Source organism: Podarcis cretensis (genome assembly GCF_951804945.1).
Source record: "Podarcis cretensis genome assembly, chromosome: 2".
Classification (NCBI taxonomy): Eukaryota; Metazoa; Chordata; class Lepidosauria; order Squamata; family Lacertidae; genus Podarcis; species Podarcis cretensis.
Genome location: NC_137171.1, coordinates 80,051,446 through 80,076,120, shown reverse-complemented (window position 1 = coordinate 80,076,120; position 24,675 = coordinate 80,051,446). Strand labels below are relative to the sequence as shown.

The 24,675-nt window shown below is 38.6% G+C and overlaps 1 protein-coding gene across 9 annotated transcripts in view; it reads left to right on the top strand.

Annotated features, from left to right (window-relative positions):
- IQSEC1 (IQ motif and Sec7 domain ArfGEF 1) overlaps nt 1–24,675 on the top strand; it is a 313,774-nt gene that overhangs the window by 94,341 nt on the left and 194,758 nt on the right. For 4 of the 9 annotated variants that reach the window (XM_079964972.1, XM_079964970.1, XM_079964967.1 and 1 more), the window contains exon 3: nt 24,250–24,336. The exons of 2 other annotated variants lie outside the window; for them this stretch is intronic. In XM_079964972.1, coding sequence (XP_079821098.1) covers nt 24,250–24,336 — 87 coding nt within the window. Of the gene's footprint in view, nt 1–12,257; nt 12,606–24,249; nt 24,337–24,675 lie in introns of those variants that run through there. 3 more of the 9 variants (XM_079964980.1, XM_079964977.1, XM_079964975.1) reach the window with 2 other exon arrangements.

Genomic DNA, 24,675 nt, shown 5'->3' with positions numbered 1-24,675 from the left:
TTAGGGTCTTAACCCTAAAGGCTATTAATATAAAAAATAAATACTGTGTTTGGTTGTTTAATTGAACCAGAGTTTAAACAGATTTGCTTTCATTTCAAAAGCACTACAATTTATTTTGAAATGGATCCAAAGGTTTGTCCAGTGTTTTTTGAGCTGCCAAAGAATCCCCATTAATCTGTGTTTGTCTGTATAGGTTTCAACAATAAAAATTGAAAATTGTTTTTAAGCATAAACAAGAAAAAAGTCAATATTGGAACAGAATAATATTTAGCCACAGGAAATGCATATTCAAAGCGAGGGATCCAAGCAGTGTGAACTTGGCCTGATTTCTTTCGTGTCATTTGAAGCATTTTTGTTTGCACAGTAATGAATTCCTGACACTGGAGATCTTGCTTGTGTACTCGGTGAACTCCTTTGGTGTAATAGACGTGCTGGGTGAGCTGCTCTAGCAGTTCATGTTGAGGACTCACACTTTTGTTGTTACATGTGATTTAAATCATGGCCTCAAAAGGGCCCTTTTGGATGCAGTAATCCCAGTTTGCTAAGCAATGGTTTTGCAAGCAGCGACCAACCACCCCTGCGCAATACCTTTGTGTAGCAACTTTGGCACTTTAATCCTGTTTAGCTTAAATCTGTTATATTAGTTTACCAACCAGGATGCTAAACCATTCAAAAAACCAAAAACACCTAACATTAAACTAGAGTCCCTACTTTAGACCTAACAGAGAACAGGTTTAAACAGATCAGGTTTTTTTAAGCACCAAAGTCAAAGAGCAAAGAAAGAAACAGCATGTGGTCCCAATGCCCATGGTTGCTAAACCATGAAAACAAAAATGCTAGGAGTTTAACTGTGAGAAATTAGACAGATAGCATTAACAGGTCTCCTGAAATGTAACATGACTGCTCATTCGAACTAGCTCTCTATACCTCCTCCTTTATTCCAGCTCTCATTCAGAACTGTAACTGGAAACTTGAAGAAACTTGAGCTTGTTTTGTCTTTCAATTCTCTTATCTATAAAAGAGAGGAGGCGGCTTTCCTAAAACAGCACATCTAATGAGCAAGAAAAGATTCCTGCAAGAGGATTCTCAGAGACTTAGAATATAAGACATTCTTGTCAAAAACTAGGTAATGAACAAGGAAAATAGAGTGGTGTTTAATTATCTACTGCCAGAATGTCCAAATGCTTTATCAGTCCAGCTTCTGAATTGTATTACTGCAATGCTTGTAAGATTTGGTGTAACAGCTTGCTACTTTTCCTTGTATACTGAAGTGCTAGAATGATTGCATTCTTCAGTTGCTGTCTACGTTGTTGCATTCTACCATTAAAGGGTAGTGTTGAATTCTTTTTCCTATGACTTTGTGCTGAAAAGCAATAAGGAAGTTATTCGTTGTGGTGCTGTATCTACTAGGTTGGAGGCAATCTTTTGACTATTTGTAATGCACTCTGTCATAGTTTCCAGCAACCATTCCACCTGAAATCTAAAGGTGTACTCAAGGCTGTCACTTTAGTGGGACGAGGTGAAGCAATTTGCCTCAGGTGGCAGTTCTGACTCTTTGTTTCTCTGCTGCCAGCCACTCCACGGCTTTGCCTACACCACCACTGCTTAATACTGCCCCTTCAGCATGGCAGCAGCACAAGGGCAGCCATGGGCAAGGGTGCACTTGTGGTGGCAAGGCCAGCAACAGGGATGAGGGCCAGAAGGGGGCATTTTGCCTACAACTGCCAAATATCCTGAGCGACCCCTGGGTGTATTTTACCTGATGTACGAAGGTTTTCTTTATAATAAAAAAAAAGCAGCTGGTGATACTTATATCTGCATGTTCTTTGAAAACTCTGAAGTTTTTTTTAAATATATCCATAAATATGTTGTTGTTCTTTAGTCGTTTAGTCATGTCCAACGTTTCTGACACCATAGACCAGAGCACGCCAGGCACTCCTGTCTTCCACTGCAGTTTGGTCAAACTCATGTTAGTAGCTTCAAGAACACTGTCCAACCATCTCGTCCTCTGTCGTCCCCTTCTCCTTGTGCGCTCAATATTTCCCAACATCAGGGTCTTTTCCAGGGAGTCTTCTCATGAGGTGGCCAAAGTATTGGAGCCTGAGCTTCACGATCTGTCCTTCCAGTGAGCACTCAGGGCTGATTTCCTTAAGAGTGGACCGGTTTGATCTTCTTGCAGTCCATGGGACTCTCAAGAGTCTACTCCAGCACCATAATTCAAAAGCATCAATTCTTTGGCAATCAGCCTTCTTTATGGTCCAGCTCTCACTTCCATACATAACTACTTGGAAAACCATAGCTTTAACTATACGGACCTTTGTTGGCAAGGTGATGTCTCTGCTTTTTAAGATGCTGTCTAGGTTTGTCATTGCTTTTCTCCCAAGAAGCAGGCGTATTTTAATTTCGTGACTGTTGTCACCATCTGCAGTGATCATGGAGACCAAGAAAGTAAAATCTCTCACTGCCTCGTTTCTTCCCCTTCTATTTGCGAATTTATTTATCACTATAGCATTGTGTTTGTATGAAAGTGTTAACTTCCCTTTTAGTGTCAGTTGTATAGAACCTATAAGTAAACTGTAGTAGCAGTAAAACAGGAGTGAAAGGGGAGCATGTAATGAAACAAAATTATGCACTTTTTGGACTAAACATTTCAGTTTTTATGTTAATAATTTTCATGTACATGTTGGATCATAACACTCACCCTTGTGAGTTAACAGCACATGAGGAAAGTGGTCCATTATTTGCATTATGTGTAGTAACACATTTTCTGAATCAGAAGGAATGGTGCAATTCATCAAGCTGACAAGTTGTGATTTCAAGACTCCTTGCTAGGTGTTTTGCTTGAGCTTGCTTCAGTTGTTTATAAGAACAGTAACAATTACAAGAAGTGTTTAAACAGGATGTGAATGCAGAGTGGTGTCTTGAAGAAAGTACTTTTAAGCAATAATTGTTTCTCCCAAAACATGTTTAGCAAATGTGTTTGTTAAAACTGTCTGTCTGGGATGGCCTGGGTCACTGCTGCTCTGACTATGGAGTCACCTGCCAGGATCAGGACCTTTTACATCAGACACAGGCAAACTTGGCCCTCCAGATGTTTTGGGATTACAACTCCCATCATCTCTGCATCCCTGACCACTGGTCCTGTTAGCTAGGGATGATGGGAGTTGTAGTCCCAAAACATCTGGAGGGCCGAGTTTGCCTATGCCTGTTTTATATTATAAGTGGGCTACTGCAGTCAACCAGAATCCATCTGCTTGTCTGTTCAGCACCTGCCTAACCAACCCACTTCTTCCCCCCCCCCTTAAGCCACTTACAGTGGAATTGTAACACCAGTTTGCATTTGTCTGGGTTTCTGTTTCGCTTGCAGCTGGTCTCAGCCTTGCTTTAGAGATCCCATTGAGCAAAGGCATGCCTCTGCTATCCTGCCTCCTGCCTAAAACACGCAGACAGACACTCTTTCTTGTAAGAAAGAAATTTTATTCAGGCAGGTAAGAGTACAGCCTCAACAGCAGACACAGAGCTCTGGGGTCGTGGTTTAGGGAGTTCAGGAGCAGGGCAAGAAGTTCAGAACCAGACAGAAGTGATGAAGATGTCCCAACAGGTTTTACTGCCCCTCTTGCCAAGGTTTAAAAAATAAGGCGTGGCACACTCACTTTTGTGACTCTTTCCCCTTGTGGGAATGTTAAGCTTGTAAGTGCGCTTTCTGTCATGGGGTGGGGGGAGGTCCTGCTCAAATCTGTGAAGGTGGTGTCTGGTTGTAAATAACAAGAATGACACTTACACCTTTGGTTCAGCCTCACCCCTCAGTTGGTCAGAGCTTTCCCCAGCCCCATTAAGGCTGCAGGAGGGTCAAAGTGGAGAGGTGGATTCCATGGTCACCTCTCCAAAGTAGCTGAAGGTGAGGCATAAAGGGGAGTTCCCCCTCCCCCAACCCAAGTTCTCACCATTCAGCCCTTAATCTTCGTCTGACCCTGTCAATGCAAGCCTGATTCTTATCAGACTAGGGGTGGGAGGGTGGCCCCATGACTCCTGCATTCCCGTTTCTACTTTACAGTTTGCTCATCACTGCTTAGATGGGGAGCACAATCTTCTCCCCATTTCCCACAAACCACTGGAGGTCCTGAAGCATGTTAGCAGGAACAATGCCCCATGGTGCCCCATAAGGCTACAGTTTTGTTGCTCCTTGTGGCAATAGGCCACTTAATTTAAGAAAGATCAAGAAAGCAAGAAAGCAACACCAGTGTCTTGGAGATTTTACAATTCCATGCCTTGAATTAATCAAACTCTGTGTGGAATAATTACCATAAATATATTATTCTTTGAATGTTTTGTTCACTATGGAATCATTCCCCTTAATATGTAAAGTTATTGGGAAGGACATGTGAGATATGCAGGGAAGCAATTCCTTTAAAGAGCATGGGGCAAGGAAGCCATTACAAAAGGAAAGTTGTGTGACTTTGGTGTATTTTGTCAGTGGAACAGGGAAGACGGGATTTTTTTCAGTTACCACTTCCCCTGTGGCCCCCCGCTCCAGAGGGTTGGGGAACCTTTCAAAACAGTGTGGAAGGTGGCATGGAGGAGGGCTGAAGGAGGACAGACTGGCAAAATTTGCCTCCTTCTCTATTCTTGGAGCCTCAGCTCGATCAACGAACCTCCTGACTCTTCCCTAAAATACCCTGTAGTGATGGGAACCAAAGGATGCACTTAATGTGCTGCCCTCATGCTGGCAGCAGAGCAGCATTGCATATTTGTGAAGCCTCACCTGCCAGAGCTGAATTGGGCTCAAAAATTTCACACAGAAATCATTTAAATATTGTTGGAAATGTGTGAAGATTTGCCACTTTACATATTGACGGATTGGGAGCTAGGTAGAAATTGTCCTTCAATAATCCATTTCTTCATGTCTGTTTTCACAACCAAATTACTCCTCCCCATAGGATCTTGTTAACTGTGAAGTTGAGTATCCTCTGCTGCTTAAAGAACTGTATCTGATGTGCATACTTTGGAAGTCCAAGTAAATAATGTTTACTAGATAACTTGCATCCACATTTCTATTAATATCCTCTAAAATGTTGTGGAGACAGGAGAGAACATTATGAAAATGATCTATAGGTGGTACATGACCCCAGTCAAGCTAGCAAAAAATTATCATTTGCCTGACAACAAATGTTGGAAATGTAAAGAAACTGAGGGAACGTTCTTTCACCTTTGGTGGACATGCCCAAGGGTTAAGGCTTTCTGGGAAATGATATATAATGAACTAAAAAAGGTATTTAAATATACCTTCCCTAAGAAACCAGAGGCCTTCCTTTTGGGCATAGTTGGCCAATCGGTGCCAAAGAAAGACAGAACACTCTTTATGTATGTAACAACTGCAGCAAGAATACTTATCGCAAAACATTGGAAGACACAAGATTTACCCACCTTGGAAGAATGGCAGATGCAAGTGATAGACTATATGGAATTGGCAGAAATGACTGGCAGAATCCGAGACCTGGGAGAAGAGTCGGTGGAGGAGGACTGGAAGAAGTTTAAAGATTTTTTTTTAAAAAAAATAATATTTATTAAAGATTTTCAAATATAACAGAAAAAGAAAAACATCCAAATTTAAAACCTAATTTTCATTGGCATCCTTCCAGGACTTCCCCTCCCCTCCCCCTCTTGTATTCCAATTCTTTCAAATAGATTCAACAAATTCTTACCCCAAATTTTAAAATTATTTATCATTGACCCAATTTAAAAAATATTTTCCCATCCCCTAAAATCAACCTGTTCCCTTCCACGAGTTCCCCTCTTTAATATGCAATACAGATTAAAATAAACAGAAAAATAGAAAAAAGAATAAAATGTAATTTAACACCCTTTGGATTCCAAATTTCCCTCCCCCCTTTCCCGGTTGCGTTCCCAATGTCCGTCAATATCTACTGTCATCCTGGAGCTCCCACATCTAAACCACAGTCCTTCACCAGTCCGCTTTGCCGTCTTTTTATTAGTCTTTGCCGTCTTTTGGTCATCTTTGATTTCACATGTCCAATCTTGGAAGGAGTCTATCTTCCAACTTTGTCCAGTTCTTGTTATTCTTGTTGTTCTTGTTGTTCTCTCTCCTCCTCTTTTTTTTTTTTCCTGCTCTCCTGCACAAATGTTCTAATTCCAAAAAGCTTCTAATTCCTCTGCAGAGGCTTTGTTATTCAGGAACAAAACATTACGTCAAGTCCCTTCCATTCTTCAATAGATAAATCTATTGTCTCCTTTAGTGTGTAGACCTCTGTAGACAAAATAGTGTTCCATTTCTGCAGTTTCCCAGGAGATAAAAAGTCCTATTCAAATTCGATGCCAACAATACTTGTAGTGTCCCACAGCTCCTCTAGAGGGATTATAGTAGCTCAGTTTCCTTCCCAATCACACCCAACAGTCAAAGTAACTTATTATTCCTTGTTTTAAACAATTTATATCCAATTTGTAACAAATGTGACCAGCAAAGTCCTCGTAACAAAGTTCTCTTTTTGTTCTTCCGCTTTGACAGCTCCTTTGACAGCTGTCAAAACCTCTATTTCTCCTCTCCCGGCGCTCTTACGGATCGCTCCCGGGGTTTCCGGGGGGGGGGGTCTTATAATTTTCCATCGCGAAGTTAATAATTTTATCAAAAAAAGGTTGCACTCGATCTTAGTTGTCAAATCCTTTGCTTTAGCTCCTCTACAACAGGGGGGAGGCTGACTTCCTTTTTGCACCTCCCCCGCTCGCTCCGAATTTAAAAATAATTTTCCCCCTTTTTTAATCCAAGTTCCAATTACTCACGGGTTATTCTTTTAAAGTCCAAATTTTCAATGGAAGAAGTCAGCGCTCTCCGTTGAATGGCATGCGGCTTCGCTCGGCAGGGGAAGCGGAGGACTCACAGCACCCCCCCCCGTCACCCGCTCCGCAGCCATTACAAAGGCTCCTTCGCGGGTCGGGGGGGACGCAAACAGTGCCCGCCGAGTCACCATGCCCATGGGTTTCAGCGCCCATGGTTTTTGAGGGTCCCCGCGTCGCCGGCGCGGTAGAACCCAGCCCCTGCCGAGCAGGCTCCCTCCGGAGCTCGGAGGGAGTCCGCCATTCGGCGATGGCGCCAACCCGGAAGAAAGAAGTTTAAAGATTACCTCCAAAAACATTGTAAAATGTTTGAATGTTAAAGCGATGTTGGATGTGGAGATAACATGGCGTCAGTGATATAGTAAAAAGAAATATGCAAAAATGTTTTAAGATAAAAAAGGGCAAGACCAGAGTAATATTATGTCGAAGCTGAATAGAATATGTGATAAATGGATTTAAAAGGAAAGGGAAAACGAAGACATAATAGGGTGAAATGTATAATATTAAATAAGATTTAAGGAACTGCTGAATTTGATCGTGTAAAGGGGAACACAGAAAAGGGAGATGTGAGGAAGTCAGGAAAGAAGGTTATAAAGATAGTAAGTTAAAAGTGGATTCTTTTCCTTTGTTCTTTTATTGTTTTATTTATGTCTATTATTGATTTTTCTATGTATTTTTTTATTTATGTTTGTTTTTCTATAGAAAATCTTAATAAATATATTTTTAAAAATAAATAAATAAAATGTTGTGGAGGCAGGACTTACCTTTGCAGAAGCTATGCTGAGTCTTCTTCAGCAAGACTTGTCCTTCTATATGCTTAGTAACGTTATCTTTCATAATACTTTCCACCAATTTATCCAGAGCAGTTATTCAGCTAACTTGACTGTAATTTCCTGCATCTTTTTTTTTTTTTTTAATTATTCATTGGCCACTTTCCAGTCTTTTATTGCTTAGATCAATCTCAGGGACATGTTGCAGCTTCTGTTAGAAAACTCCACATTTGAGTTATTTAAGAAGTTTTGTATGGATATAATCTGGACTCAGTTATTTGTCTGTTTTCAACTTGTAAATAAAGTCAAGAACCTTACCACTTGTCACCACTGTTTGCCTTGGTTTCTCAGACTCCCTTTCTGAAAATGTTAGTTCAGGCATCGATATCTACTCTCCATCTTCTGCAGTGAAGACATATACAATCTTCTTATGATCCTTTAGCACACTCTTGCCCCACCCTCTTTCATCCCAACCTTCCTACCCAGTTGAAATACTTTTTAAAAAAGTTGGTCTTGATGTTTTCCGTGATACGCTTCTCAAAGTTCTTTTTTGTTTGTGTTGCTATTGCCTACATGTAGTTATTTTGTACAAGTTTGTCCTCCTTCCCCCCTCCATTTGAACAAGACTTCTATTTTCTGAACAAATCATTTCCCCCCGTTAATAGTTTCCTTGATGCTGCTTGTTAATCGCACTCATGACCTTTTGTACTTGGTGGTAACTTTCCTGACCTGTGGTATGCATTCAAGTTAAGCTTCTAATAGTGTGGGTTTGAGTAATCCCCATATGTTCTGGAAAAGTATGACCTTCTTGACTTTCCCTTTCAATTTCTTTTATGCCAGTCACTTCTCATTTCGGAGAAGTTTCCTCTTTTGAACTCATAGGTGTTGGACTTGCTTGGCAATTGTCCAGTTACATAGATGTTGAATTTGATAGCATTGTAGCCGCTGTTTCCAAATAGTTCAGTGATGTTTAGATCTCTCACTAAGTCCTGGGCACCACTTACTGTTTTATTGAGAGTCACTTCCCCTGGAGTTTATTCCAGTGTTTTAGGGCACAGTCATTTAGTGTAGTAGTCATTTGCTGTGACCAGAGCATTCCTTTATCTGGTCTATGTAAGGGAATTGAATACACCCATTACTATGACACTTTCTTCTTTGGGTGCCCCTCTGATTTCATTACAGTGGTGCCTCGCAAGACGAAATTAATCCGTTCTGTGAGTCTCTTCGTCTAGCGGTTTTTTTGTCTTGCGAAGCAAGCTCATTGACGGATTAGCGCTATTAGCGGCTTTTAGCAGCTTATCGGCTTAGCGGATAAGCAGATAAGCGGCTTAGCGGCTTAGAAAAAGGGGGGGGAACCCCGCAGGAACTCGCAAGACATTCTTGTCTTGCGAAGCAAGCCCATAGGAAATTCGTTTTGCGAAGCACCTCCAAAATGGAAAACCCTTTCGTCTAGCGGGTTTTCCGTCTTGCGAAGCATTCGTCTTGTGGGGCACCACTGTATCATCCTGAGTATTTTGGTCAGGGAGTGATGGAATATCCCCCAGTACTAAATTACTTTTGAGGCCTCATATTGCCATACAGTTATTTCTGTTGGAACCCTGGAAGCCAAGACCCAAGTTGGGGCCAAGTACACTTTGGTGAGAAAACCCTAGCAGAGAATTAACATCACAAAATATACAAGAAAGAAAAGAATGGGAATATAGGCTGTAAAACAGTAAAAATGTGCCCTTCCAGTAAATCCCAGAATGTCACTTTTTAAAAGCTATTTCCAGGCTATCCCACTTCCCTAACATTGAGGTGGACCACACATTTGGTAGGTCATAAAATACTTTACTTACAAAACTCTTCAAAGGTCAGATTCAGGTGCTTTCCCATAAAGCAGTCAGAAAGGATGCACAGGCAGTTGAAATGTTGCTTAGTTACAAAAGGTAAAAGTTTCTAAACTACTAGTAGAGAAAGCTACTAGTTTCAGACTCCATTCTGGTCTGAAACAAAAGAGGCTGGTTAAAGCCATGTGGTTGAGCTCCTTACATGCTGAAATCCACTTGGAGAGTGAGAGATAAGGCTTGGTGACCCACTTCGTCTCAAGGTGAGGATACAGACCAAACCTGGCAGGACAGCTTATGGTAACTCCTTCATGCCCTAATTAGATTCAAACATACTAGAGTTATATTCGCCTTTATCCTACAATTTTGTAGTCCAGTGACCTAGAGTGTTTGAAGAATAACATGGGTGATGGGCATTGGTAAAAGTAAAGCTGAACATTGTTTTTAGTAGATTTGAATGATTTCTGATACAGTGGTACCTCGGGTTACAGATGCTTCAGGTTACAGACTCCACTAACCCAGAAATAATGCCTCAGGTTAAGAACTTTGCTTCAGGATGAGTACAGAAATCGTGTTGTGGCAGTGGGAGGCCCCATTAGCTAAAGTGGTGCTTCAGGTTAAGAACAGTTTCAGGTTAAGAACGGACCTCCAGAACGAAATAAGTTCTTAACTCGACATGCTATTTTTATCTATTGATTTGTTTTACCTTGTGGGCTTATAGCCGAATAAAGTATTATCTATCTATCTTAACTCGAGGTACCACTGTAATCTAGTGAAAGGATTGCTACAATGAGGGACTTTTCTATCCCTATGGTGGGAGAGGATTAAGCATACAAAAATGCAAATGAACAGTGCACACTTAAGCTGCATAAGGAAATAGGACATAAATGCTTAGAAAACAGCACATCCTTGCAGACAAGAGGCTTCAGTTTAATTTTATATCGTTGCCATGATTATTCTTTTCAAAATATTTTAACAGGAATTTTTTTTTTAAAACTGTGCTAAATTGCTGCTGCCATTCTCTTTCCCTCTCCCTCCTTCTTTCTCATATATAACAATCAATTAATAATAGAAAGGCTTTTCTGCAACTCTGATTAATTTTTAAATGCATGGCCATCTTAAGTGAAATTAGGCACTATTATTTAAATGAACTGTCATTTTAGTAACAAATCTACTTAGATAACTAGTGACAATGTTACTTTATAAAGGATTTCCCATACGATCCATTTATTTGGAAGATACTCAGTTTAGTTACCTTTTACTTTGCTCCAGAGAAGGCTTAGTATCTTAGTTGGAAGATACTCAGTTTAGTTACCTTTTACTTTGCTCCAGAGAAGGCTTAGTTACCTTTTACTTTGCTCCAGAGAAGGCTTAGTTGAAATGTTGGGACAGATGCCCATAATCCATTGCTTCCTTGTATGTGTGTGCCAAATGATAACCTTAATTCAAAGTGAAGGAAAATTGAGATATAAGATACGAAGATCCACCTAATGTTGAAACGTTGGGCAGTTGCAGATGTACATGCCAAATGTTACAAACACAGCTATAAAATATGTTTCCCTTATTTACTTTATCTTCTTTAAATTATTAAGCATGTCACCATTCACAAAACCCCATGTACCTCTGCTACTTAAGAATCTTATTAGACCTTGTGGTGATGATCAACATTGGCTTGACAACTTTCTCTATTAGGAAGCTGAAACATTTCCAGGCTGTATGATAGCTTTTTGTTCATACCTTAGGCTTATCCATGAATATACATTGTCCTTGTAATATATTTTACTTAACTAATGGGAGCAGATGGGCATCATAATGACTCATCTGCCAAAAGAGACAGATTGGCTATCTTAATTATGTTAAAAGAATGCTGAATCACTCTAAAATTTAGGTGAGTTTCCCTTGTTCACTATGACAGTCAGTAAGATTGTTATGAGTGAATTGCTTCCTTGGGTCCCTGACTAGATTCTATCACCTTAGAGGAAATGTTGCTCAGGGGTCTTTATTCAAAGAAAGCATAGCATGAGGCTTCTTTCTATTCTAGCGGAGCTTTTAGTGAAATGGTTCAGTAGTAAGAGTGCCACTCCCCATTCCATTTTTATTTTGTATAGACATTTTGGTAAATGGGCCTTGGAAGGGAGAAACATCATGAAAAGGCAACAGTTGAAGAAAGTGGGGAAGGAGAGGGTTGTTGTTTTTTTAATAAAATCAAACATTTTGTAATGCAAGTTTTCTTTATATGATTAGATTTCAGATAATTTAAAAGATGTGTGGAAATTAGGTGCAATATTCTTATATTTAAGGTGTTTTATGTGTACACTGATTGTCAAGACATGGTGTGCATATTTTTAATCAAAGAGGCATGTGTATAGCTTCCTCAAATACCTATACTGGAAGCAGCAGACGAACTACGAATCTCAAAGAGTAAGACTTCTAGTGCAGACTGAAGGAAGGACTATCATGTAAAACAAAAATGCCCCTTTACATCTAAATATTGCTATAAAGCAGTTGTTCTGAAACAAATTACCAAAATATATCTCATTCACCTGTTTTTCTTCCATCTTCTGCTTTGTCAGTTAGCAGCATCGTGTATCACTATATATTGACTCTGCAGTAAAGAAGGGTGTAGAATTTGCCTCCACAGATGCTGCTGTTACCATGGAGATAAAAGGACCAATGGCCTTTTTCTAGTTTGGACTGTACTACACTGTTCATAAAAAGATGGTGAATTCTAAAACTGCATCATCTGATTTTTAAAAAAATATGAAACAGTAAGATAGGAGAATGCAATTGTGGTTCTATTTTAAATACAATAATCTCATTATAAATTGAAGATTTCTCATGAGACAGAGAGCATAAATGTGAGTCCCGTACTCGTGGCTTGCACACTGCCAATCCTCCTCCTCCTCCTCCTCAGAAAAACCTTTTCCTTTTGCAAAATATAGCCCCTCAGAGCCCTTGGGTTCATCTGATGCAGCATTTGATGCTGGTTACATCACAGGTTCCCTTATCTGTGGTATTCCTCTTTGAGAGTGAATGAGTCTGTGAAAGCTGTGAATGTGAATTTTGATTCCTGGAGGAGAGACGTGTTCTACCTTAGAAGAAGAAAAGAAACAAAGAGTCTTCTCAAAAAAGCAAGGATGGCTTGCAGAAGGTGTAATTTGTAAGTATTCTCCTCTTTGTTATCCATTAGCATCCATATTATTGAAGATGGGAATAAGAATAGCAATTCATTCATAGTACAGCAGCTTTCTCTTCATGAACCATTTTATGGGTGTTACCTTCCAGCACCACACTGATGTGCATGTTGAAATTCTGTAGCTGAATGGCTTCAGGGCTGCAAATGTTGAAATAATTCAGCATCGTAGGAAATAAAGAGAGACCTGTTAGTGATTTGGTCAAACCTGGCTATTTGAAACATGGGATTTTTCAGCAAAAGAGTGATTGAAAGAGAATGTGTTTAGGAGTATTTCTCAATGATAAATACCTTCCATTTTGTATAAATGCTTTTGTTCATTGCTTATTTAGAAAATGGTTTTAGCTATATATGTCCTTGATGCTGCTTGTGACACAGCAATATATAATTTCATTCTGCTTGGCACAGTATTAATGTACTAGATAAGCCATTGTTCATAATATTAACACTGCAGGGATTTAGTTTTCAGAGCAATGTGTGTGCTTTTTGGGTTTTTCTTGATGATATGATATTATAGTTTCCACAATCCTGGTGGGAAATTGCAGTCATAATGAGACTGTATGAGGTGAATATATTGGAAGAACACCATAGACTTTGATTCATGAACCTGCAGTCATAAAGTCAATTATACTAGTGTGCCTATCACTTTAAGCAGATTTAGACAAAAAATAGATGAACGCCTGATAGTATATTTCACTGTATTATGCTAATTCCACCATTTTGTCTGAAGCACAGAATTCAAAAGGTTCAATATTTCAAATATGTCTTGATTTTATTGCAATCGTATTGTGCATTGTTAATGTCAATAGAAGTACCAGAATGTGGTTAGTGTTCAAATCTATTACTGTAATGCGTAAGTTTGCATTTTTTGACCTGCCAGTTCCCAGTAAGCTTATCCCCACAAATAGACTTCCTGAAAACCAGCCACGTACGAGAGAGGTGCTATGCAGCACAGACCTTGCCATAATTCACCTTAATTGAAGTCTGATTTGTACAACTCAGCTGAAGTTAAATTTAAACCCAGTATTCCATTTTAAGAAGCAAAACTTCTATATTCACAGGTAACTATTGCTTGGATGAAAGGTTTCAGTGGGAATAAACTGGCTTTAATCCAAAAGGTTGACTTTGCTTGCTTTTGGATCGAGATTTCAAACCACAGCCCATTGCCATTAACTTTAATAAAGTAGTTCTGGAGGAATTATTGTGGGAGGAAACCCTTGGAACAACTTATTCCAGAGTAATGGTTATTGAGATGGGTACATTTGAGGATTGCAGCTTTGGGGTGAAAGTAAGAAGTATCTCTTTGACTATCTGGATGATTGCTGATATTTTATGCCAGTTTTCCGTGCTTGGATTCAGACAGTAACTTAATCTACATTCTGTACTCTAAATGGTGAACAACCCAATGTCTTAGTGCTATTTTGTCCGATGGAAAAAAATCTACCATACTAGACTTCACTTGTATTAGTTAGCAGAGGTTCTGATTTTTGGGTTGGGGTTAGCAAACATTAAATCGACTTTGTATAATCCGTGCAGGAAAACATAATATGTTGTCCAGTATAGAACTATAATGATAATATATTACGTTCATATAACAACATTAATTGTTTTCTCGAGCAATATGTGATCACGAGTGCCACCGTTATACAGACCTGTAAGGTAGCATGGATGATCCATGACTTCTGCTCACTGTTTAGTTCCTTAGCACATTACTTGTCTGTCCTGATGAGGAAGGGTTTCCTTGCGGATCTAATTATTTGAGTTATTTAGAGATTACTTCCTTACAATGCCAGTGCTTTATTTTAAAAATCAAATAGCAATGTCTCCTTTCCATGTGTAACAGAGCCAGGACCATGTGAGAACATGTATTGTAGAATGTAAGGCTTTGTCTCCTTTCATTTCAAGTTTTATATTGTAGTTTGATTGAAAAAAACAGTATTTGTTTTCTTTAAGGGTATATATAAAGGTAAAGTCATATCTGGCAAGAAGTATAGATCAAACGAAGGCTGCACAGATTGTATTTTGATGTTTCAAATAATGCCTTTAAATATTTTCATGGTGTCTGGATATTTAAGAGCTTTTCTTTAAAACACACACAGACACACTGACACCATGAACAGATACTTTGAGCTGTTAAGAGTGTTCAAAATCTTGTCTTCAGCCCTTTACCAGAAACATAGATGGGTTCTGTTATTTTAGCAGAAGAGATTTTTCCATGGATGAAACACATACTGGGTAACAAACTTTGCTTTACCATAAATGATTTCCTTTCACCATCTCAATATTTTTATTTTTCTATTTAGCTACTGCCATGTTGTTTCCACATAGTATTGTTTTTAAAATGAGCTTTCCGATGTATCTGTCTTAAGTATTTGATGGGTGATATCTGATATCTGATGTTAGTCATACTCAAACTCATTGAAATCTATGGACCTGAAGTCCATTTGTTTCAATCAGTCTACTCTTGAGTCCGACTTAGTTAGATATCACCCAATTGAATTGCTGTATAGTAAAAAAAATCATGAGAAAATTATCAATTATCAGGAATGTATTGTGTGCTGTTCTTTTAAAATTTCTCTGCTACTACAGCTTCTTCTGTTAATAATTTATTAATAATTCACCATTAGGAATGTTAACTAAGTTGATTATATTCTACAATATGCATATTACGCTGGCATCTCTTGCTGAGTACTGATGAAAATAAATAGGTTACTTAGGGGTAACAGAAAGGAACAGTATGTTTTATGTAGCTAACATTGCATTGTTAAAATAGCCATGAAGTGTTGTAGATGTTTAGAAACAGCATTAGAAGAGAAATATAATAGGTAAGGTGATATCTGTTGTTGAACCAATTTGTGATTGACTGATTTTCTGATATAAACACACCACCTTATTTTGTTTGAAACCAAGGAATGCATATCATTTTGGAATTTTTACTTGGCTGTTGGTGAAGGTTTGGAAAGAGTTATGACCTATTTAAAACTCATAGCTAAAAATAACCTCTGAAAATATGACTCATAAAGATATGAAACCAAAGCGGAAATCTCTAGAAAGGCTAGTTGTTTTATGCCTGTTGGTGACCGCATAAACAAACAAATCTCCTTTTTGATAGCATGTTTTATTTGGGTGGAGTATATTCTTTTAAAAATGGGCTTATCTCCATTCTGAAAAAGGCAATACAGCACCTCACATTTGGAAAACCCTAGATTCTTTTAAGATTCGTGATGGAATTTAGAAGTTGCATTAAGAAGCTCTGGAAGCTCTGCTTTGTAGGCTAGCAATAAATATCTGCAAAGAACTTCATATACTTCAGCAAAGAAATGGATTAGCTTGGGCTTTTTTCTTTACCATGCTAATAAGCAAGTCTGTGACAGAATCTAATAGGAGTCTTCTCATAAGTGAAGCCAAGTGAGTTTTGCCAATTAGCCACATTTCATTTTCTTTCATGTCTGGTGGGTGTCTTTTGCTTTTACTTAAGCACTTCATTCTATAGCCGTGAGTCATAATGTATGCCAATTCTATTGAATAAGAATTGTCAAGGTGTTGTATCACAGGATTCTAATATCCATTATGGTTGTATAGAATTGGGGAGTGATTTCCAAATCAGCCATCAATTTAAAATGAAGAGTTCATCTGATTAGTTTATGTGGACACATGATTTCATATACCTTTACTACTACTACTACTACTACTACTACTATTATATTACACTTACATTGTGCCTTTCTTGCAAGGAGCTCCAGGTAGCATACCATGGTTTTCTCTCTCCCCCCCCCCCCATTTTATCCTCAGAACCCTCTGAAGGAGGGCTAGGCTTAGAGAAAGTGACTGGCCCAAGGTCACCCATCGAGCTCATTGGCAGAGTGGGGATTTTAACCAAGAATTCAACAGTCTGACCAGTATGCCACACAGGACATACAGGTTTATAGCAAAAGCTTAGGGCGTACTTCAGTTTCTTATCTACGGGCAAATGCAGCAAAGTCACACTATAGTCCCAACATCAACACAGCCCATGAAGGACAATCCCTCCCAGAGGTTTTTTCGTTCTTTTCACGCAGAGGCAATGCACATTGGCTGTACCCTCCAATGTCCCTATGTTGCTTTGAAACAGAATTTACGTGCATAGGCTCTGCATACACAAAGCCATATTAACAGACAGAGATTGCAGTGGGGCCAGCAAGCATAATCCCACTCTCCCTTCCATGCACTGACAGCATGTCTAATGGTTGAGAGAGAAGAAAGCTTGTGTCTAGGTCAAATCTATATAGTTCCCTGAGTTTCAGACTGGGAAGGAATGCGTAGAATGAGTTGCAGTGGCTACCCAAATCCAGAATTCAGTGTCTTGTTTATAAGAGTCAGTGAGCCACTGCACAAAGAATCTATTCAATCCTGCTGACTGCTAAATCCAGAATTCTCAGTTGATATTGAAATGTGCTCTCTCAATATAGTTTCCACATATGCACACTTCCTGTATCTGCTCACCAGAGTGAGCCAGATCCTCCATTTTCAGAAGTAATATTCCTTTGAAGACCAGATGCTAGTGACAGTAGAGAGACATCGTCTCCCTGCTCTGCTTGAAAGCTTCCAAAGACATGGCAGGCTGCTATCAGAATGCTGTACTAGATATTTTGATTTGATCCCAGAAGATGATTTTTTTTTTTGGTCTTCTGTGCATTCCAAGCACTAGCAGTCTACATGCAAATACATAGGCAGCTTGATGCTGATGGGAGGGGAGGATGCCCATACCCCATCATGTTAAGTTGGGCATGGCATTGGTGTGGCACCTGGGAAGCCTGAGTACAATTTATTTTGAAGCTTCTTCACTGGTGCAGATGAGTGTGAGTGTTCCTTATACTGTATCTCTGAATTCTCATGCTGGGACTGGATCATGCTAATTGTTTCTAAATTCTCAATTGAAATGTAGATCACCAAATATCTAGACATAGTAATAATAATTACTGTGATTGTGATGTGTGTTCTTTTGGGGGGGGGGGGTTGGCTGCATTTAGAGGCAATCTTCTTTTCAACCGATGATCTTCATTAAGTTTATTTATGAAATGAACTTTCAGTAGCACTGCTCCTTGGGCTGATAATCTCAACTTTTAACATTGTGCATATGAAAATAAAATGAGGAGTTTTCTACAACCACATAGCCGTCTGTTGGTGGGGACCATGCAAACATCAATGCAAATGTAACTAGTTTCAGACCATATGTTTTCAGTTCTAAGTGTACATGTATTTTAAAGAGGATTTGTATGATTCAAACTGTATGGGCTGGTTACCATGGTTAAGAGATTGGAAAGAGGATGAAGGTTCAGCTCTTCCTTTCGGATTTTGCCAGCGTTCCTTGAGAATGCCTAAGGTTGGTACAGATGTAAGCTTTAATCATACTTAATGGTCAGCGGAGCCAAAATCCCCAGTAGCTTTCACCATGGTCAAGGTCTGTGCCTAGTTAAGACTTGATCATAGTTATGGCTATTAAAAGCATGGACCGCTTTAAATTTGTTAACTATGATGAAAAAGCCAGGACTTGATCTTGCTACATAAGCTCTCTCAAAATGGTACTGTTGCAGCCTGAAGTCTCACACTGGGGGTGGGGGAGCAATCTCTAGGTCATAGTTCTATCAGAAAAGAAAAATAAGCCAATGTTTTGAGGTTGGGAGTTCCAGTGAATAACCTGTGCAAATAGGATGCAGGATACATGGTGTGTCCCACTGATTCCAGGGAAATTTATATGAGCAAATAGGGGCAGGAATGCATTCTAAAACTTTTAATTTATAGTAAGTGTAAGGAAGCTGCCTTATACCAAACCAAACCATTAGTCCATCTATATCAGTGCTGTCTACATTGGCTGGCTACGGCTCTCCAGGGTTTCAGTCTTTCCCAGTAGCCTGCATGCAAGCTGATTCTCTACCACTGAACTGCACCCCTTCCCTAGAATATTTATCATCTTTCCCCCCCTCTTTCCTGTTGATGATGTTTTAATAACATAAATGTTACCGCTCATTTTTATCAGGTTGTTGGAATTTCCACTCCAATGCAGATTTGCAATTTGCTTCTTTAATAGTCGTTTAAAAAATGTCATTCTAGAATTCCACTAAGAGCTTCACAAACCAAGAAAGTCATATGTTGTTTTTAAGTGCGCGATTAAAATGTTTCAGTCGAAGGCAAATACACTGTGGAAAATCACCAAAAGAAGCTAAATGTATATAGAGAATAAATTTATATTTAATTTGTTCTGCTGCTTCTGCCTTTGTTTTAGCATTAGAGTGGTTTGATCTTATTATGGGTTTCATCTTGGATGATCCAAACAATTTTAATGCTCTACGGTATGTCACACATGGGAAATGTTATCTGATTTAGTTAGTAAATTTTAATATGCACTTGATTTGGCATGTAGTATTGTAGAAATGCTGGCAGATAACAAATGGGTGCCATCAGCTTAATGTTGTTAAATAAGGGCCATTATAACTAGTGCTTGGCAAACTTTCACAGTGGGTTTTTTCTAGTCCTTTGAGGGGATGGGGTGGGGGTAAAGCGAACATGGTTCCGAAAAGGTCAGGTAGTGGGAGATAAAATTTATAGAACAAAATTGATAGCACAAAAGCAGGTGACATTACATGCTTACATTGTCATACCAGGAAATCCATTTGCAGGTGTGGGAATATCTTCCTAAACCTTTCAGGGGGAAAAGAGACAGGCTGGACCACTTGGTACATGTTACCGCAACATGTAGCCTGTGATTTAAAAAAAATAGTGCAGTTTTTTTCACTAAGCAGGTAGGAAAGGAGCACCAGTTTCACAGGAAGCAAAGATTTTTCTGTCGGGTTCAGTAATTACAGCTGAAGGTTGTTGCTGGTTGTTTTCTTTAAACTACACACAGAGGCATTTTAGTGTAATTGTAAAAGTACAATTCACCCTAAACTTAAGCTGCATTTTTCAAAAAGTTGTACAGTCTTTCAGTCTCAATTTTTCACCTATTGAGCAGCCATAATCTCCCATTCTCACAGCAATTCAAACTGTAGTGTTTGTTTACAGGAACTGCTTGGTTTTCATACACGTTTCCATACCCTTTAACATTTCATAGATGAAAATAGTAACACTTCTGTCCATGAGGTGATGGGCAGACTCCAGCAGCCAACAAGCAGAAAGTGGGAATTATAAGTACATGTAAGCAGATAGCTACGGATGACAAATGTGATGAGGCAAACCACAAACTGCAAGGCAAATAAAATGATTGTAATACACATATGTGTACTATATAACGGTTTTGCAACTGAGCCATAGCCAGAAGTGACTAGTGATTCAAGATCTGTGAATCCATGACAGATGATAATCAATAACACCTTTCTCATTACCAATGAGCAATTATAGCATCAATCTTTTCCAGAGCTTCCCAAGTGATGGCCTGTATGTACATTGAAGCATTACCACCTCTCTCTTCAGAAGTTAAAAATTGGCATTCCCTTTAGATAACATGTGTCTGCTGTCCTTCTCCGAAACAATCCACACCTAGTTTTCTCTTTTCACTTTCTTTTCAGCATCTTCCTGTAAATCAATCAATCAATCAATCAATCATCTTTCTTGTGATAACCAAGATTCCCCCATGTAACTATTAATGGGTTGTCCTTCCATTGGCCAACTGCAGTCTCCTCTTTCTCTACACCCTTAGAATTGGGGACCAGGCTATATTGAATTCCGGAATAGCATGGCAACTTACACATTGCCAAAAGAGGGAGTGAATGCACCACCAGAAAAGAGAGCACAAATACACTTTAAATGTGTATGTGTTAGTTTATATGTGTAGATTTTTTTTAATAATAAATTTATATCTCACCAAGAGAATACTGTACCTTCTTGGTTTGCTGTCCAGGTGTTAACTGTTGCAGGACAATTTCACAGGCCCTTTTCTCCCTTCATAGAATCATAGAATTGTAATGTTGGAAAGACCCTGAGACTCAATCCCCAGCAATGCAGGAACCGGCTTATAGTTGTACTGCACAGCCATTTAAATAGATGGCACTTTCAAAGAGATGGTTATCCTATGTAAAGTAGGTCTCATGACATACCCTACTCCAGAAACCCAGTTTACAAAAATATAGATTACCACAACCACCCCTGTTTTTAAAGCAACAAGTACAGTGGCATTCATTCATGTTTCATTTTTACTTACGTGATTTGCCAGTAAATGATGGGAGTGGTTGCCCAGCGGATCCTTTCCTTTCCCAAATGGCTTCTGACTGTGCATCATATTCCCATCCTTGAAAATCGGGGATGCACTTCCAACAGCCTTTCCTTTTATGTTAACAGCCACCCAATCAGTCACTCTCATTCTCTGTTCTCTACCTCTTCCTTGTTCTTCACCTGACCCTCCCACCCACCAAAGCTCTCAAAGAGGTGCACAATAAGATAAAATGAGGGGAAATGCAATAAATAATTACTCTAAAATGAATTTTGCTACAATTACTGCATGCAACCAGTAGTAATCACTAGATCACACTGCAGGGGAAAGCCTTCTTACACAAAAATGTATTTAGTAGCGAAAGTATCTGAACTTAAAAATAATACAATTTATGTCAGCTTCTTTGCTTACTTGAGAAAGAGAGGGAGGTGAGAGACAAAGGAACTGAATGTGGTTTCCTCTTTGGAACATGGCTCTGAGTTCCGAACTGCACATTAAACTGGAGGTTGGTGTGTGGAGCTGATAGATTCCCTCTCCTGTTTACACAAAGAAAACTATCTTCCATCGCTTGCTGCTGTCTCAATTCAGATTGCCCCACCCCCAATTTAAGCCTGCATTTTTTATTTCTATGCCGATTAGCCAGATGGTGCATTTGTATTGGGGCAGAGATGCAGCCAGAAAGGATTTGACAACTGATGAACATGGTTGCAGAAGATGCTATTCATTTGCTAATGTTTTATTAAACAAATACTAGCTTTCAGAATTTTGTCTGTTAGACAAGAGGAATACATCGTTTGTTTACAGTAGGAAATACAGTCTACAGATAGAAACTGGTCCACAAATTATACTTTGAATTTATAGTGACTGGGAAATAACAAGGGACCATTGTGCGATGTGATTGTATGGGGAAATATGGCTTTAGATTTTTTTAATTGCAGACTTACTTCTAATATGAAATTCTGCTTATAATAAAAAAGTACTAATGATGACATGGTGGCACTGGTAAGTCATGTTATAAGCATACAGTTCTTCGGGTGATAGCCAAAGCCCCAGATCCCAAAATACTGTATTCAGCTTTTTGAGCAAGGACTGGTTTATTACTGTTTATGGTACTTAGAAATTAGAGGCATTTAATGGCTGTTCAAGAAAAAAACAACTTGGGAATTAAAGGATGCTTGAAAGAAATTAAGACTAAAATGGAAAACAAAACAAAACTTTGCAGCATATCTTCAGTAGGAAGACTTTTAAAAATTTAAATTATTTGAAAAACAGCCCATCGAACTCTTTTGGGTTTTATTGCTGCCCAAAAGATGTTTCAAGATTTTCAAACACCTCCCACTGTTTTTGGTTAAGTATAACAATCAGTCTTCTTAGCTTTGAACATTTTGGATAAACAATATGATTCATGTTTAATCAGATATATTTCTCGCTATCATAGATAATATTTCTTATTTAACAAAATCTGTATACCGTTTAACTATAAATAAAAGCTCTTAGCAGTTTACAAAGAATATAAAATACATGGTAACATTGTCAATAAAAATAAATGTTAAGACAAGTTTATAAAAAGCAAAATGAGCAAAATAAAAACTTTACATGTGGATCATGTCGGGATCAAAAATGAGATATTACAACATTCCTAAACCATCTCAGTAAAACATTTCAACTGTAATGCCAAACCATGGTTTGGCCATGCTTGGGCTAAGTTGCTGCCCTGTCCCTTTTTTCCCTTGTGCATTGTTCCAGTTTCCTTCTAGGCTTCTTGATTTCGACAAACTATTTGGCCTGCCATTATATCTGAATCAGCCAACTAATGCTTCTCCCCCAAATCACAGTTAGAAGCCATAGTTTTAAGTGGATTTTTATTTTTCGTTGGAGGGACAAACACAAACCATAGCTTGCCAATTCATCCGCAGTGGCAAACTGTACGCCTTGTTCCAACCTGCAAGTCAGATAGGGAAGCAGAATGCATAAGGGGATGTGGATAGGGCAGAGCCGAAGCCCACAAGTGGGCAAACTATGGTTTGGTATTACATTTGAACTCACTGTAGTAGGAAAAACCTGACTGTAAGTCATCACACATTACAACCCAAGAGGAAAGTGTGACCATCTGTTTTCAAATTTATAGTAGAATATAGTAAGTAGACTATTCTCACTTGCTAATGATGCTTCTGATCTAAGTCTTAGCAGCAAGAGTCAGAGCAACCTGACCTTCATTTTTAAAAGATTAGTGCTTGACTCCCTCCTCTTTCTGGAGACAGACAGCATGGCATATTTCTGCTTAACTCGCCTTTTTGATCTTTTAAGAGGATGACCTCATAGGACTCTGACTTTAATCACCTGAAACTAAAAATACACTGTGCTTCTTGAAGCTCCCGGGAAACTGCCATGAGCAAAAGAAGCGAAGAGAGCCAAGTGGAGTACTTTTAATACACATTATTATAATCTTTTCATGAATAGTCTCAAGTTTTATTTTGCAGAATGGATTGCAGCTAGTGATTACCAGTTATATCAGATCATTGGTATTGGTTTTCATCTTCACCATCTTATCCAGATTGCTTTATTCAGGAAATTTGATTTTGCAGTTTCATCACACAATATTTTCTGTACTAAACCAAACTTGAAATGTTCATAACACATGTCAGCCATGAAGCATACTACTACTATGTATCTCACATATTGTTTTATTTGTTGTATCGTTTTGTGTCATCTTATGCATTGGCATTATTTTTCCAATATTTTGTTTGACTGGTTTAATTGCAGGTGCATACTGAGAAATAATTCTTAAGATGTAAAATTTATATATTTTTTCATGCTAAAAAGGGCTTACTGAACATACATTGGTGCTTGGTTCCATGGAATCAAAAGGAAAATAGGATTTTGCATCATTACATAAATAGTTCATTATCTTAAGAAATTACACCACAAGCTTATTAAAATATTATATTTATTTGAGTACCTGATCATTTTCCTAGTGCCTGAAAGCATAACAGAATTTGAAGTAGTTTAAAATAACAGCTAGACTGGTGCAGAGTGATCCGCATATCTTGCTTCATATTTCTGCAGAAATCCTAACCAACCCTTAACTTATATCTTTGCTATTACTGTACAGAATATAGCAAAGACATCCATTTAAAAAACTTGTTATACATTTAGGGGGTCCTTCCCACCCCAACAACATTTTAACTCTTCATTGCAATCACCCATCATACTCATTTCTGATGTATGCATACATTTGTATGGGGATTATTCCCCTTTATTTTCCAGTAATTGGAGTTTGAGAGTTTTAATATATTTATTTTATTTTTTTAGAAAGTGGAAAAAAACTCATTGAAACATTTCACATATAACCATTAGCACCTACCTTTCCATTAGAAAGCCCCTTAATAGACACTCAGTGTGTTGACTTTGTTTTTCCTTGTGTCGTAGGTCTATAAATACTCTGCACCAGTTTTGCTGTCCAGCTCCATTGTACCATACCCAGCTCACTGTCCCTGCCACACACTCAGAGTACAGGTAAGAGTAGTTATGGTCCACCCACTTTTTCCTTTCATAGACAGGCCTGACCATTTATTATATTTATTTTTGGTACCTCTATATGATAATATTATTTTTTTTACTTTAAAAATCACATTTTAAAACATTTAAGCACACACACTTTTATAGTACAGGTCTATGTAGAATTTCCACAGAGAATCAGTATAGCGTTTCTAGTCCCCCCCCCCCCAGTTTATATGTTCACTAAATAAACAAATGCCATGACATTTAAACAATTAGCGTCCGCATACATCAATGAGGGCGCTTTCAAGCAAACACATAGAAAGCCCTCAAGACCTTGAGACCATGCTCTGCTGC